Source organism: Maniola jurtina, chromosome 10, assembly GCF_905333055.1.
Source record: "Maniola jurtina chromosome 10, ilManJurt1.1, whole genome shotgun sequence".
In the NCBI taxonomy this organism is placed as follows: domain Eukaryota; kingdom Metazoa; phylum Arthropoda; class Insecta; order Lepidoptera; family Nymphalidae; genus Maniola; species Maniola jurtina.
Genome location: NC_060038.1, coordinates 11,821,717 through 11,839,355, shown reverse-complemented (window position 1 = coordinate 11,839,355; position 17,639 = coordinate 11,821,717). Strand labels below are relative to the sequence as shown.

At 35.6% G+C, this 17,639-nt stretch overlaps 1 protein-coding gene across 1 annotated transcript in view; it reads right to left on the bottom strand.

The window, feature by feature from the left end:
- Nucleotides 1-37: 37 nt before the first annotated feature.
- The window catches only part of LOC123868871 (progestin and adipoQ receptor family member 4), a 59,981-nt gene continuing 42,379 nt past the window's right edge, over nt 38-17,639 (bottom strand). Inside the window, exons 4-6 of the mRNA XM_045911526.1 lie at nt 16,407-16,544; nt 5,832-5,972; nt 38-5,543 (exon numbers count right to left, since the gene is read on the bottom strand). Coding sequence (XP_045767482.1) covers nt 5,478-5,543; nt 5,832-5,972; nt 16,407-16,544 — 345 coding nt within the window. The 3' untranslated portion in view covers nt 38-5,477. The remainder of the gene's footprint in view (nt 5,544-5,831; nt 5,973-16,406; nt 16,545-17,639) is intronic.

Genomic DNA, 17,639 nt, shown 5'->3' with positions numbered 1-17,639 from the left:
TCATGTTTAAACTCGTTTAAAAAATAAAACGCAAGTTAAATTCAAATAAACTTTAATACTTTCGTCAACGTCTACAGTTTGAATCCAATCAGTAATAAATCGTTAACCTTTTTCCTAGATCCCGATACGATGCATTTGCGTACCGGCCAGTGGACACAACTCTCGTACTGGTTACTATCGACAAACATATTATTAAAACATTAAAATACTGGTATATTGCTCTTGAATATCACTCTATCGTTACAAACTCAAGGTTTTATAAAAAGTAGCCAAAATTTCAATAAAATGGTTTAATATATTACCGACCGCATCATTCAAAGGACCAATCATTCAGTGGTTTCCATTCAATGAAACCAAGTGACACAAATATTTTCTTCGTAAAATGATTTTTAAATGTTTTTGGGTTATTTTTGTAGAATGAATCACATAAATGTCCACATAAGTTTTCCTTAATGGACAAGTTTAGAACAATAAAATTAATCGACTGTATTAGTTAATATCATATCGATAATATGCGGAATTTTCCACTTTTTTACCTTTGTTCATTTTGAGGATTGTATTTGGAGTGATCTTCATACGATATATTCGTTTGAATAGGTTTTATATTTTAATCTAACTCAATGAAATTTTGTAAACACGTTTCGTAAATGAATTTCTGTGTCTATGGTTCTTCAGATTTCCGTAGTTTCAAAGTTACATGCGCTCAAAGATTTTTATACTATTCCATAAGACGCGGAGGGATTTTTGAACAAAATATATCTGAGTCCGAGTCACTTTGAAACTATACATTTTTAGTGAAATCTGGTAAACCACAGACAAAAATTTATTTATAAAAGGTCTACATTACATTGAAATCGATGAGTTAATAATACTATTCATATTTAGGAAATAAACTTCTCTTGTATGCAGAAGCGCGCACCAATTATACACTTCTCTTGATTCTGATATTTTTATTTGACGTATAAGAATTAGCGCACATGCTGTTTTATTATAAAGTGTCGATTAGATATTTATTCCTTGCATAATTAAAATTTTACAATAACTAAATGATTTCTTAGTGCTCGTAAGTGCTTGCCGGCTTGTTTGAATTGCATTTCACAATATTATGTTTCCTTTTTAAACCTTAACCGCTTTTAAAGTTTAAACGCATAACCTCAGTAAACATAATAATTTTGGGTTTTATTTCGGATATTTTACCATTTATAGCGAATGCAAGAACAATGTCAAATTCAGAAATATTTTACACGTAAATTAATATTACCAGCATTTACTCATAAAACTATGTTTTATGAGTAAATTAAAAAAAAGTTTACCTTCAGATAAGCTATTTTGTATGATTTGTGTACACATTAATACTATAGAATATAATAGAAATCACTATTTTGAATCAATTATGATAAATAGTTGAATTGAATAAGTGTGTATGTATGACAGTTGCTTTGTTAAATGTTTATTTTTGTTTTATGTCTTTTAATAAATAAAATAATTTAATTCTATTGTAAATATGATGTATTAAGTCAAAATATCGATTTCCAAAAATATGAGTAAATAATTTAAACGTGTTTTTAGATATTTTGGCAGGTCGGCGTGGCGTCGCACCCGTTGGTATTTTAAAAGTGCGTTCTATTTAATAAGATTTTAACATTAAAAAGACCTCAACTCGCAAGTAAACTTGGCATCATCTAAAACACTATCACAATAAATAAACAAAACAAGAGAATTTTGACAAAAGTAGATTCACGCAAAAAAAAATTACATTCGCATCGCATTAAATTTCAACAATATTTTAATGTTCTTTTTATTTATCGATATTTCTACAGCACTACTTTTGTCAAATTTCATAACAATTGTCTAATAATTATTGCTTGTTAACTACCTAACTACTAAAAATTTATCGATAGAACTACTTTAATGAAGTAGATAAATTACTAAGTTAAACTTAAGCGAGATGTAGGTTTTTAATGTCAGTTTCACTTACATAATATTAATTATTTTAGATTGACACACTCCGATCGAGTATGTTATACTTCCAATAGAAGGTTTACTTAAATTATAGCTGACATTTAAATTATACATTACATTTTCATTTTTATGGTTGAGTACCTATTGACCACTGACTTACTTTAGTAAGCTGGATCAACACTATAATGATATATCATATCAATACATATTATAACATAGTAATGTTATTTAGAGAAAAATAACCTAAAAATGTTACATTCTTAGATTATGTTATGTACCTTGTGCCACAATTGATACCTATGAAATTTTTTACCGCGCTTCTGTTTTATGCGCTTGTTTGTTCACTTTGAGGAGTGATGGATTTTACAATATATGTATTTTATTATGAAAGCTCAAATGTAAAAATATTTATATATATTATATAGTTACACATCCTAAGGATTAACGCTATTTGCGTTTAAAAATATCTCATTAATATAATAAGAACTGTTGTCATCTAAAAGAAAAGAATGATAAAAATTATTATTATTAGAATTCTCTTTCACATAAAATCTAATCTAGCGTATTTTATTTGCTGTGGGTAGGTACAAATTACAATTAATTTTATTGCTACGTGCATTAGATCAGAATAACACAATAATAACAATAAAATATATAAAATATGTCGACCATAAATGATGCCTTGTATGACACGTGTATGATAAGGGTTCGACAGCTTTCATAATAATATTAAGTATCGATAAATATCAAGCTTCACTTGCACAACATTTTTTACAATTCTGAGAGTTAATTTAATAGGTTAATGACCTTTATTTATGTTATTAGATGAAATAACTTCCCATAAACAATAGAAATGTATGATTATATTATGATACAGTCATGATATTTATGATATATGTATATATTTATTCATTAAATTGGGTATAATTTATAATACCTTTATTTTATATAGGTGGTTTTTGTTTTAGGTCCAAGTATAATATATAAACGTAATACAAATAAGTATATTTATACGAGTCGAAATGGAATAATCATCATTGACAATAATACTTTATTATCAATTAAGTAATACTTATTTCTTATTAAAATCATGATCATCGTGCTGTGTTCGAGACAAGAGGGTGATGCAATACCTGTTGCAGAAATAGATATAATTTAATGAATATAATGTATCTATTTTTACAATACATAAATAATCTATACCTATTCAATCTTCAATAAATAGGTACTTGTAAACCATGATTATCGTGAGTATTCATTATAACAGCCCGTTCCCACTTGTCGGCTGTCGGATGTTCCAGTGACAAAACATTTTGACACAAAATCGGTTTCAGACAAGTGTGGAACATCAGATTAAAATCCAGGCCGACAGACGACAAATGAGAACCGGCTGTTACAGTGCGTAAAAGTGACCGTTTGATTTCTTTACAAAGTTAGAATTTCTAAGGCTGGTCTTATTGGTTCATGTGACAAAGGTGTATTTTGATAATAGGGATAAGTTGAAAATGCAAATGTTACAGAGCCTTAAGATGGGCATTCATGGAGTTTCCAATCGTCCAAATGGCGTGGCCGCCTTCCAAAATCTACTCGTGAATGTCGAAAACGTATGCTGGAGGCTTGCACGTCTTTGTTAGTCAATTTTGCTGGTGGTGCGAGATACCATTGTGGCACCCCTCGCTGTCCCAATTTGTAATTATTATTTTCAAATTCTCTACGTCTCCATATCACCTATTATGACTTACGTTAGTAAGTTAAACCTTGGAAATATTTTTTCTCAAATGATTAAAAGTACATCATGCTCAGCTTGCGTGAGAGAAGCGAGCGTGAAATCCTTATTTATACAGAAAAACAATATCGAAAAATAATGTTAAGGATTTCATTTACAGTAATGGTTATCCGGCTACTAGAACAGTAGAACCAGAAACCAACAAAGTAGAAGTGCTGGTGTGGCACTACTAAAAGCCATTATACAAAATAAGAAGAAGAAGAACAAAGTAGAAAAATGTAGTAAATTCACTAAAAAGAAAGAAAGAAATTAATATGGCCACAACTATAATAGACGGTAACAATATTTTCGAATATTATGGTGTTTTCATACATACCATCAGTCCAAATAATATGTGGGAAACCTCTACTTAAAACATCTTCGATTGCTTTTCCTCTATTAATCCTACATAATTAGGTAGGTATGCCTTCAAATTTACAAAGCGTATCAATTATATCCTTAAGAATAATATCATCAAGGGGGCGATTTCTAGGAGAATGCTTAGTGAATATAATTAAAACTAATCGAAGTAAGCCTACGGAAGGTTTTTGATTAGCGTCACACATCACATCATCATCATCATCACAATCTCGATCGGAAGACGCCTGCTACGTGGAACTTTGCCACTGATCCGCCGGGATCAAGTGCCAAACCCAAACAGCGTGCAGCTTCGTGCAACGTTGTGAATTGACTTTATCAAACCTTTTACCAAACTTAGTTTGACACCTCTTGTTAGATCACAAATTGCAGTTACGACTTATGAGTGTGTTAAGATTTGTATATTATAGGGAATTAAAGCCCTGGATGAAGGCAGTGCTGCTTTTAGCTTTCAGTGCGTAGCTGCAATCTTACATTTAGTTCATCTTGATCATTGCCATTTACATTTGCTAATTCAATAAATGACAGTAACACGTTTTATTTTAAATACACTCTTATCTTGGATTCCATCATGCAACGAAGCACCGAACATTGCTCTCTTCTCATCTCATTTAACATCGCTTAAGACAATATAATTTAATTGTACTCGTTATCTTATCTCTACTTTAATAATTATACCTATTAATAACCGATCACTATTTATATACGATTTGAGTGTGACTTTATATTATCAACAATTAAAAAGGGTTTATCACGAATCTGTTTGAGGATAACCAAAAAGAAATAGGCCATTATATTGTCCACTAACTACATATTGTAAGTTTTCAATATTAAAACTTATTTAAACATTAAATCTTCAAATCAAAGTCTTTTTCTTATTTTATTCATACTAAGTATATTTAATTGAAACAGTATTTTGCAATGCAATCACTAAAAAGTGCGTGTGGATATGTTTTTGAATATAAATTTAAGAGGCAGATTGTTTCGTTTCCCTAATAGAAATGTGCTTACAAAAGTTAACCTCCTAATGAGATGGAGAAAGTGTTATAGTTCTAAATAATATAAGCTAATATTGGCTATGCCGCTATGCCCAGCATTAAAGCGGTCACTTTCCGGTTTAAAAGAGTCCTCTCTCGTTGCGAGTAGAAACAGAGTTCAAGATAAGGAAGAGCAGAAAATCTTTTGCAGAGAGCAATGACGTCATGGTTGTCACATGACGTATTAACGTGTATATTCTACATCACTAACATGCTTCTATTGTCGGTGTCAGCCTGCGGTTGAAATCATTATCATTATCACGATGAAATTGGTATTAACATGTGGAGCGATGAGTGAGGAATCAGACAGTGGCAATGTTTAAAGGCGGTATGCGTCAAAGATTTCGCAGCGGCGCGCGGCAATCTATACGAGACATCCATGCCAGGTCCTTCGTTGTTACCTGAAACATAAATAAGAAAAATTTGAGTCAATTTTTTTTATAGACTAAAGAGTTCGGAATTTAACAAGTTCATCACAAAACTATAATGTTTTGCAGAAATACAAATGCAGTCGCCAAACTGGCGCTTTGGTTCGCAAAATGCAGAGCCTCGTACCACTTATTCTGGGAAAATTTCAAATGGTAGATACGGGCGAACCTTCGTGATAGATGGACGAACGGACAGATAGCAGAGGCAATAGGATAACTTTTGGCAGTTTTTGGGTGTAGAGCACTATAAATCATGGTTACCTGGTGCATGGAGTACACGGCAAGCACAACGAGTACATGCATGATGTTGTGCGAGTTGAGGCAGCGGTCCACCGCCCCGGGAAACCACTTCTCCGGAATGTGCATGGCACCGATCACTCCCCCGCCTAAAGATACTGCATCCTGAAACAAAAGAAAAAAGTTCAAAAACTAATAGGATGACCTAGCGACATTTAAAAAAAAATTTGATAGGTCAATTTATTATTGTTAAGGATAACATCAAAATTACTGAGTTTGTTTTGAGTGGTGTCCAAGAAATTACAGCATAAGTATAAAAACTATGTATTGTGCGCGATAGGTTGAGATGGCAACCGGGGATACCCCGGACATCCGCACAGCTCCCGTGCTAACCCGTTGCGGGTGAGCGGGTGACATGCGGGTCTACGGGGCGTCCCCCCGCCTCATACCTCGATTGCCATCTGATCCTGTCGCATACTATACCTACTTAATTCAAGTAGGTACCCACTCGTGCCTAATACATGTCAAACTATAAAAAATTAAAATTATAAAAAGTAATTTTCCTTGCAGAAAATAAATCCGACGGTTGCTTATCGATTGCATGCGCGCCAAGTTTTACAAAATGTCGATTTTTATCTGAACGAAAAACAATAGATTTTTTAATGTTTTATAGCAATGTTTTTCATATTTGATATTGACACAGTTTTTTACTATATAATACTATGTTGACTTCTTAACTACGAGATATTGTATCTCGGGTCATGTATTAATGTCTGAAGGTCTGTATAAAAAATATGAAATAGATGAAGGTCTATATAAGGTCAATTGAAGGTCTGTATAAAAAAATAACATGATTAAAACGCTAGTCGTCATTGAATGATAACTTAATAAAGTAACTTGGCTCGTGTTATTTTTGCTTAACGTTCACTTTTGTTTCTAATACAGTACACGGTACATGTAGGGACATATTAAATGCACTAGCAACGGAATCCTTAGTAGTGGTAATTCATTTAACGGCATCTTTTTTAAGCAGCTTAACTCCGAACACGGGCTTCGTTACGCTTCTGAGCTGATCCAGTGGTGGACTAAAGATGGCGCGAAGGGCCCCGGACCTAGGGGGCCTGCAAAACTTTAGAAGTCCTTAAGGGAAATCCTTAATATTTTCAATAAATAAGACTCAGTTTGAAGTTAGAGGCTTTCGAATAATGAGAGTGAAAAAGTTATGAGCTTATTGGACCATTTCTGCAAAATTTCTGAAAAAATTCTAGCTCACTTTGCTCTCGCTTATTTTCTATGATTAATTATTTTCTGTTCATTTTGAATCTAGGAAACCTTTTCAATTTCAATTGGGTGATAATGTTTTGATAATATCTCGCTGTAGGTTAGAATTTTGTTGGAATAATAATGCGGTGGACTCCCAGGTCCTTTCTATCTTTCGTAATGGATTATTATCAGATATTAGCTTGGATGAATTAATTCATCCAAGGATACTAGTGATAGTAATGGCAACATCGAAAATATTTAATTCGGGCCTCCAAATTTGGTCACCAATCCAGTTACCGACTAAGGTCAACGTTGCTTAACAATCGCAATCAACTGAATGCGCTATCGCAACTAGGCCACACGAGTCACGACCCCCATTTTTCATGATAATCTATTGACCCCAAAATACCCAATACAAACAAACATACCTACCTTTTGTGTGTGATTGTGCCTACATCAAAAACCTAATTAAATGTGAGAAGTTTACGAATAACACAATATTAATCGATTTTGTATATACTTATTGATATCTTATTATTTTTCTTATATTCCCAATGGTACCTATGTATTCGGTATTATTGTCGATGTAGGAAGCTTTACCCTTAATTAGAGAAAAATGTTTTTCATGGCCAATGTCAGTGACCTCTACTAATACAAGTGCGCTAGACCTACAATTGCCAAAGTTCCATTCATTAACCGACTTGAATCAACGTTGCAGAAATTCTATCCGAGTGAAGTCTGCTAAGTAATCTACGACATTAAATAGAGTAGGGACTAGGGTTAACCTCCCAACCCAACTCAGGGTTAACCTTAAATAATTCCGTAGACAGAATGAGCCTGTGCCAGATGAGATAATCTGTGGAAATTCGAATCTTCCTTCATTTATTATTACATTCGCTCCGGCTTTGTCGACCTGAAGGGGACCTTACCGCACTCGCGCTGTTTGGTAAATCCCAAATAGGGTAGTCTCACCCCCGCCCGCCTAAAACGCAAATGGATAACGTAGAGCTCCTACTCATATACTAAGTAGGCAAATGATGGCCGCGACTTTGTCCGCGTAGATTTGGGGTTTTGAAAACTCCCGTGGGAACTCTTTGTTTTTTTTTTCGGGATAAAAAGAAGCATATGCTAGTCTACCTCTGTATCAAAAAGATGATGCTCGCGATTTCGTCCAGCTGGATTACAGTTTTTAAAAATCCCGTGGGAACTCTGTGATTTTTCGCATCAAAAAGTTGGCTATATCCGTCCTAGGGGTTGCAAGCTATCTGTTCTCATCAAAATCTCATCAAAATACATGGGCCGAGAAAAGCTAGCAGACAGACAGACAAGTTCGCATTTATAATAATTATTATAGTACGAACTAGTTAGGTTTTTAAAATCCCGTGCCCTCCCCTGATGATGAAACTTTAATTTCCGAGATGTCCATCTTCATACAAGCTGTCGCTGTACCAAAAGTCAAAATCGGTTAAACGAATGGGTTATTAAAAAGTAACAAACATACAGACATACTTTTGCATTTATAAGTATGGATTATAATTAATATTGAACTTGTTTACTCGGTACTCCGATGTTATCTTAGAACTCCCTGCTACAGAGTATTATGTTTCCTCATTAGTGCAATCCAAATATAAATGCGGGAAATCGTGAATATTATCGTTTGCTTATCCCGAATAGGAAAGCCTTAATAGCTCAACGGTGAAGGAGCGAAATGAATTGCGTAAGGTCGGCGGTTCAAACCCCATCCGTTGCACTATTGTCGTACAGCTACTTCCACACAAGCTTTACATTTCGTTGGAGGGTATAGGTGAACATTAGTCATGATTAAATTATTTTTATAAAAAAGAAATGTCATGCAACAGCCGCATTCCTTCATCCTATAAGTTTGTATTGAAAATAGGGCAGTAAATAAATGAATAATTCTATCTTTTAATGTTTTTTAAGTAAAAAACATATGTAGTTGTGAAAACAGTTTTGACAGGTTAAATAAGAAAAAAATATTCTTTGTACGATACTGGTTATGTAGCACGAGTTAATTGGTATCGTACAAAGAATAATATTATGAGTAGCTACATAGTAGTACATAGATATTAATATTGTTATGAAGAACCTCCTTAGAAGTGCTGACGAGACTTATGAAGATAGCTGTCATCTTTCGATTGTCATGGATACATCACGTAAAACAATCATTAATTAATTGTTGATATCTCAAGCTCTACAATTTCGATATCTTCCTACGATTATATTATTCCAAATTGCCCTTTTTGTTCATTTTATAAGATCAGAAGCGGGATTGAAGGCCTATTTCGTTCGATACCATCTCTGATATTATAAATTTGAAGAATTATCTAAATTTTGATATGTTCTAAAATTTTCGATTCATTGTTCTATTAACACTGAGCAGAGATACTTACAATACCGTCTGATATCTAGCAGACGTAGTAAAACTAAAGAGGGACGTCCTTTGCGGACTCTCTCAACCACTAATTGTTTGGAAAAGCTTTTTACAGTTTTCACGTTTGAAGAAATGTCACGTGCGGGTATGGATCCGCTAGCCGTTACTAGCTTCGGTGGTGCTGATGCATGGGAGCAGCCAGACGCAATCCGTGTCGGTGCCGTATTGCGGAGCCTAGCCAGGCTCTGGTGCTGCACAGCACGTCGCCGTGAGCTTCGCTGCTCTCCGCGGGCGTGAGGCCTTGCTGTCGTGCCGTGGCGGGATGCCACGAATGTCTTTGCGAGCTTCAGCGCTCTCCGGAGCGCGAGGCTTTGTTGTGCTGTGGCACGACGCCGAGTACATCGCTACGGGTTTCGACGCTCTCCGCTAGTACGAGGCCTTCTGCACGTCACTGCCAGACGTAACGCCTCGTCACGGTATCCGAGTGCGCGCCGCCAGCGCCAGGTTGCAGTCAACGGGTATCTGAGTGCTACAACATCGATGCCGCGCCGTGCAGCGATATGCATAACGCTGCAGACCGTTTGTATAAACCTATCGTTCCCTTTTTATCACTACGAGTGTTCATGATATCGATATGGTCTGGTAAAATACTTGCTTTGTATCATTGGGAAAATAGAAAACCACAATGATTGCTTTAAAGGTGAAACATACCTAGCTCAATGAATGTAAACAGACTAACGCTGTACACATTTTATCTCTTTTCTTTATAAGTTATGCTCACGAGTTGTCGATATTACGAACATTCTCTGTTTGTTTATAGTTTAGACTCAGTAAGCCAGACAAACTTCCCACTTTTCCAAAATGCTTGCGATGCGATTTTTGAGATTTTTGCTGAAAAGCATGTTAAATTGCTTTAACATTTTGCTGTTTGCTGCTTATTTGATGACGAATCGAAATATAATACCTGGATTACATCATGTTGCTGACCCATAGATTTGTGCCTATGCTTAGATGAGTTGATTACTATTATTGATAGCACTGTGGAATATTTGTCAAACTGCTGAGATAACAAACTCTCATAACGTGTCTAATCAAACCAGTTGTTAAATGTTTTTGAACCAGTCAACCAATCTTCAAATTAGTTGTGATTTATTACGATTCAAATAATGGCGTGTCAGGAAGTATGCATTATATTACATCAAAAATATTGTTCCTTATGTATCAGTCCAAATAAAAGCACAGTTTTGTCGGAAAATAACTGAAGGCAGATTTAGAAGATGTAAGATCTAAAATACATGGTCAAGTTAAGTAATGAAGTTCATAATAGAAAAGTATCTTATTTTATTAAGCGATGAGTAGTTCAATATTGGTCTACCAAGGAATGCATTACATTGCTTTACAAGTAAGAAATTTATTTTTGTCAGCAATTTATACATTCTACCGGATAGGACGATTCATAGTAACAGTATGTTTCAACGAAAATCAGTTCAGGAACTCCTCCAATCGAGTTCATAGTCCCATAGATGTAAGTCTGCTCTACGCACTTTGTGTCGGTTTAAAAATCGTATAAGCCGACATCATTTAATAATTTTTGGTATCAGCTTTTGTTAACACCTTCGACCAGTTAGGCACCTATTGTTATGATTTTGAGAAACCTAGTGGCATTGTCTTATGAAAGAATAGGGATAACGACTACTTACTAGTCAAATCGGCGACTTTTTACTTGCTTCTTACTCGCTTAGTAAGGGAGCTCGAATGAAATTCACAGATGTGACGTCATAACATTTGACGTAATTTAACATATTTCTTTTAGTTAAATCGATAATTTAAAATGGTTAGCAATATTATAACTAGCATCGAATGCGCATTTTAAGAACTTTGGAAGATACTCTATTGAATAATTACTAAGAAATAATTTATTATGATGACATAGGCATCATCCCCATTGCGCTTATGTATACATGTAACCATTAACCTCTACTACAAGTGAGTAGGTACGCTGAATTTGCGATTGAATAACTTAGTTTAGCAGCAAATCATTTTCGTCATTCTGGTACGGTTAGCAGCAATGAGTGAAGGTGAACTAAACGTTAGTGTTGAGATATCTATCTGCCAACGCCAATATAGTGTCGACGAGAAGACTACCAATTACTGAAACAGTGACAATTTCAATTCGTATCAAGTTATTACAAAAAATATTGTAATTTGTGTAATATTTACATCTTTTCTCGCGTACTTGTATGAATCTAATCCTATGCATATGACTTATCTCCACTGAATGACAAGATTAAAAGACAAATAATAATTAGGGTCAGGTAGACCGAACGGTTCTAAAATTAATCAGACTGACTAATGATACCTAATCATGTTCTCAGTTACGCAGGCTAGTCTTGTTAGCGTATGCTGTTATACGCCTACTTGGGAATTAATTTACATAGGTAGTTGAAGTTTTTATTTTCACACTCTCATCACGGAAAGTTTATTTTTATTTCATCGCCGATCCTGTATTGATTAAATTCAATATTATAAAATTACCTACGGAACTACAATATTTTACACAACAAAGCGAAAATGAATGTCAATGCGTAACGATGTAAAGTCTTACTTTCTGTAGAAGTATTTAATTCTCATTACTCGGTGATAGATTAACATGCAAGTTTTTGATATACCTGCCAATGCAAACCAGGATAATGTTTTCACTACTGTAGAGAAATATAACAGGCATAGAAAGCTTAGGTAACTTTTTCGTATAAAATACCTCGTATATCGTTATAGCTTATTGCATCTTTGCAACTTATGTTATCTTCATGACAAAAGGCTTCGTATCGTTCGAACGTACTAACGAAACGAAAATTATGCCGATCAACTCGGTTGAATGAGATAATTAAATAGTTTCAACTGGATTTTAAGTACATTCCGATAAATAAGTGATGTGTCCATATATTGCTTGCTATACGGTCTATGACAAGACTGTGATCAGAATTATCTCGTTGTTTAGCACTTTTAAGCAATTAGGGTGCGATCATACTCGAATGATTAATAAAAACGAATTTGAACAACGTTTTACTAATTTTGGGGTTGTAAACTCTATCAGTTCAACTAATTGTTTTGGTTAAAACAAACCTATCGGTTTAATAGTTTTATGAACTCATCGAAGTGGAGACAAATATCATTGTGAATACGTCAATACGAGTACTTAATACTGGGTATCTAATGAACTTTTAGTTAGAGAACTTGTACAGGTCTGTCTAAAACTTGACAGATGCTTGTTTTACATTGACAACGTGCATATTACGTATTACTAGATAGTCGTGACGACTATGTACACAAAATTGGGTTCTAATTCTTGTTGAAAGTTTCTGATTAACGATTTGGTTCTAATAATGAATATGTTTCTGTTATAAACGTTCGTAAAATACTGGTTAATTAGACAGCGGCATGAGAGGTCCGAATAAAGTAAATGAAGTTGGTTCAAGTATTCAATGAACGTGTCTTTTGAACGTGGCTTTTAGCTATGTGACTTTTGGCTATGAAGTTTTTAGCTTATGTGATACTTATCGTGGATTTTTGTGCTGATGCTTATGGCAAGAGCAATACTGACTGAGTTCATGGTGTCGTGCTTTGAGCGATGACACCTTAATTATTACATTACAGTATTTTGAAAGTTAGTCAAGAACATCGATGGTTAAGAACATGTTGAGAACCTCCTGAGTTTTAAAATTAAGTACTATTTGAACACAACTTTCGTTTGCTTTAGTGATTTTGAATTTTACAGTCTATGTACCAACCAAACAATCATAAGTTGCTTTCGTCTTTTGTGATACATGTCTCTTCGTTCTGTTCTTCTGTTTGTGATGTTGTTGGTGATCCCCTAAGCAGAGTTAGTGCTATGTGAAAATCATAAAAATGTGTAAATAAATGAAATTGAATTGAATTGAATGTGGTGTTGCACGCAATGAAACTGGTGTGGTAACGAAGTTTATTCGTCGAAAAGCAATCAACTATTATACTGTGATGTTAGCACTGTTTATTGATATCACTATGTCATTGTTTTAATAAAATGAAGTAAAGATTACATTGGATATAATTACATGATGCAACGAACAATGTGAACCGTGCTATAGCCGATGGAAGAGAGATTGAAGGAAACTGTCAGCTTGACAGGATATAAGTCAAATGTCAGAATGACGTATTAGAGAGGATATACTTACAGATGAAAAAAAAAAAAATATTATTTTAACAGAATCTTTGATACTTACAGATGAAATAAACATTATTTTAACAGAATCTTTATGGAGGCCTCCGTGTTTGAAAAGGGGATCGACCGTTGTGGCCCATTTTGTGCCTGTGAGCATACCAGCTGAGGGTATGGCTTGCGTTTTGGCTGTGAGTCTTACCAGTTGAGGGTCTGGCTTGCAGACGAGGTGGCGAGGTGTCAGTAGGGGCCCATGCTGAACCTGCGTTATAAATCCTCGGTAGGTATCGTGTGGGTGACCTACTTTAACTGGAGTAAGTCCTTAGTGCACGTGGCATTCGGTGTGGGAATATACCACCGTGTAATTCCTACTCTTGTGATCGTCTAGACGTGTTATTTTGTGTGTTTTAATGTCATAAGTGTACTTGCAACTATGATGAATTGTTGCGTGCGACTGAATTGTTGCGTGCGACTGTCTGATTATGTTCGTAAGTATACTTTCAACTGTGATGAGTTGTCGCGTGTGACTGACTGATTGTGTTGTTCGGTACATAGGCTGGACATAGACAAAATAGGTAATGAACCATAATAATTAAATGCTTTTTAATTGCTGATTAATAATAATTACCGTCAAGTTCTTCGAAAGCTTTACATATTGAACAAAAAAAAATGTAATTAAGGACCAATTTTATCAACATAAAATAAGTCTTATCCGAGGTTAAATCTGAAATTTTGACAGATTATCCATTTAAAACTGTCTTTACGCCTACGGTCTACGTTTATGCTTACGTTCTACGGTTAAACATCATTCAACGTTGGTGAAATCAGCACCTAGATTGTGTGCTAAATGATTGTTCTGGTTACAGGTTGTGGTGACTGCTCAGTCTATGAATAGCGGAAGAAGAGGGCACCGAGGACGGCGCCGTGGTCAGTCTGGCCGTGTTATGAAGAACCTCCTTAGAAGTGCTGACGAGACTTATGAAGATAGCTGTCATCTTTCGATTGTCATGGATACATCACGTAAAACAATCATTAATTAATTGTTGATATCTCAAGCTCTACAATTTCGATATCTTCCTACGATTATATTATTCCAAATTGCCCTTTTTGTTCATTTTATAAGAATATATATAAATATTATATCCTCTAGGTAAGTAGTGTTTACATGAAACCTCAGTTTGGGGCGCCGCAAATGAATCCCAAGCTTAGTTGCGCTCCTGTGCACGCGGCGCCAAGCTTCCGTTAATATATTCCGACAGCCTCCAGTTGCCTGGAGATTTGCCAGAGTACGTCGCCAATGCTGAGTGCAAATGCTAATTATTATTGTCACCTAGCTCAGTGTTTACGACTTACGACTTGCATACCCTTGTAGGTACTACGCTAATTAACGACTTTGCTATATACGGTAGGACGCTGCCTTCGTCAGAGTTCCCGGAGCCTCTCAATATGTGCTGAGGAGGGCCACCGAGGGGGTTTTAGTGGGTACAAATCCCACATAACCCGAGTGGGTATCTTATGAAGATTTCCCCCTCGAAAAAAAAAAAAAAAGGACGCTGCCTTATAAAATGAGAATTTTAGTTCCGGTCACAGTTTTGCTTAGAGCTGGTTTGGTTGAAGGCTCCGGCCATGGATAACGAAAGAAAAGAGACAAAGTTTGTCTGTCTGTCAGCCTATGTATTGAACCGATTTTGCTCAATTTACTAAGTTAGCTTAACTCCCAGGTATGGTAATAGGCTACTTTTTGTCACGGAAAATCAAAGAGTTCCCACGGGATTTTAATCCTCGCGGAGAAAGTCGCGGGCATTATTTATCTGTTTTATTTAGTGACGGTCTTTTAATGCTGATTGTAACGTATAGCTTAAACCATCTGCCATGCAACTGGACCTATATCGCAGTCAAATGTCAACTTGATATCGTGTAAAAAATATAATATTAATGTCGCTTACTTATATATCTTACTTACTTATTTATTTTCTTTCCTATGAAAAAAGGGGAGTCGGTGTTAAAACCATAAAAACATTTCTGGATATTACGAGTAAGTAGGTATATTCGTACCAATCTGCTACCATTCACTTATCAATGTCAGAACCAAAGACATGAATTTAACATTTTCAATATTACGTGCCTGCTCCTCTTTTCAAAGGATATTGTAACTTTATGTAACTTCTGAGTACTAAGTTGGATAAACTATCGTTAGGTTTCGAGCAGAGTGACTGGCAGAGATCCAGAGTACTTACAGGATTTATTGGAAGATTTTGGCACCTTGTGTGTTTACTTTCAAAGTGCTTTGTTACGATTTCTTTGACAGAAAATGAAAATTGGCGGCGATAGTTACTTAGCGAAAGATTTCATTTGCTTACGAATTTTCGATCATACCATTACGCATTAGATTTTAAAAACGAGGTAGCCAAACGCTTCGCCGATTCAATATCTTCGTCTAATCTAATAAGTAAACAGTTTTTAGGAATATAAATGGTAAGCAAGTCTAGGTCACAGGTCTCACTTGTAAGAGGTCTCACACGTGTGAGCACAGTCAATAGCAGTTACACTTTAAAAAGATGGTATACGATGCAGAGGCGATGCTCTCAAGTTGAAAAACCATACAAACCTAGGTCAGTAAGGTCGTACTCGTAAGAAGACGTGTAGGATAGTGTGGGAGTCGCCGCCGCCCAGTCACGCCGCCCTAGTGCCGGTCAACAAGAGTAGTATGCAGAACCTTGCGGTGAAGCATAGGTCACTAAGGTCTTACTTGTAAGAAGACGTGCAGGATAGCGTGGGGGTCGCCGCCGCCCAGTCGCGCCGCCCTAGCCCCGGCCAGCAGGAGTCGCATGCAGAACGGTGCGGCGAAGCATAATCTACGCTCCCAAGGCGACCATGCTCGCATTGCCTGTAACAAATCACATAATTAAAGTTGACTCTTTCCGTAAAATTGACTAGAGTATATTTTACTCTCGTTAACCACCGGATGATATTTTTCGATGATAAATTAGCGCTTAGCTGCAATGTTCCCTAGCTGATCATGTGATGATTAATACTACTAACTCCTATCTTAGTTATCTCATAATTTCATTTTCTTTGTCCAATGGTTTTTTTTTCTATAAGAATAATTATTAATAAAAATTGGTAACGCTACTAACGCTAATTAATGAATACATTACTTTCAAACAAGTTCTTTATCGAACAATCTACACATCAATCGAAACTATAATTAGCTATACAGTACAGACAGTTGGTAATGTAATTAAGTTTCATGAATAACCCATCGAGGCGTCAAAAAATCCCAACGGTGTAGCTAAAATAAGATTAGAGTCATAAAAAGTTCGTGCTTGATTACATTCACTCGCGGCCGCGGTGGGTTTTCTATCTGGAAATCATTAGTAGCATCAGTGCTATTAAGAATTCTGTGGTAGTACCCCAGAGTTGGGAAGTTTGCAGCGGTAAACCACTTTGTCTCAGAGAACACGTAGGTCCGTCGGTCCTACGTCAGATCCTTTTTAGTTGAGTCGGACTACTCCATCACTCGAAAAGTTAATTATTTTATTTTATTATTGCAAAAATTTGTTTATTTGTCTGTTACCTTTTCCTGCCTTAGTTACTGAACAGATTTTGATGAAAGGCACATAGATAGCTTGCATAAATAAATTCATGCGAATCCACTCGAGGCGCGCTCAAATTGGTTGATAGTCGCACCAGATTACGTTGCAATACGATCCATAATCACAACACAGCATCATGTGACCATAGATATATGAGAGAGAGAGAGGGAGAGAGAGAGAGAGAGAGAGAGAGAGATATGTAAGAGTTTACGTCATAGAAAGAGAGGCGTTTGTTTGACTTTAAACCGCAGTGTGTGCAAGCTCATATTATGCACTTTATTGCATCGTAACAAAAGTCGCTATTTATTTAAACTTTTTTGCGAAGCGAGCCTGCACCTGTTAGGTATTATTAAGTTTCGTGACAGTATCTAATGTGATTGCACAGT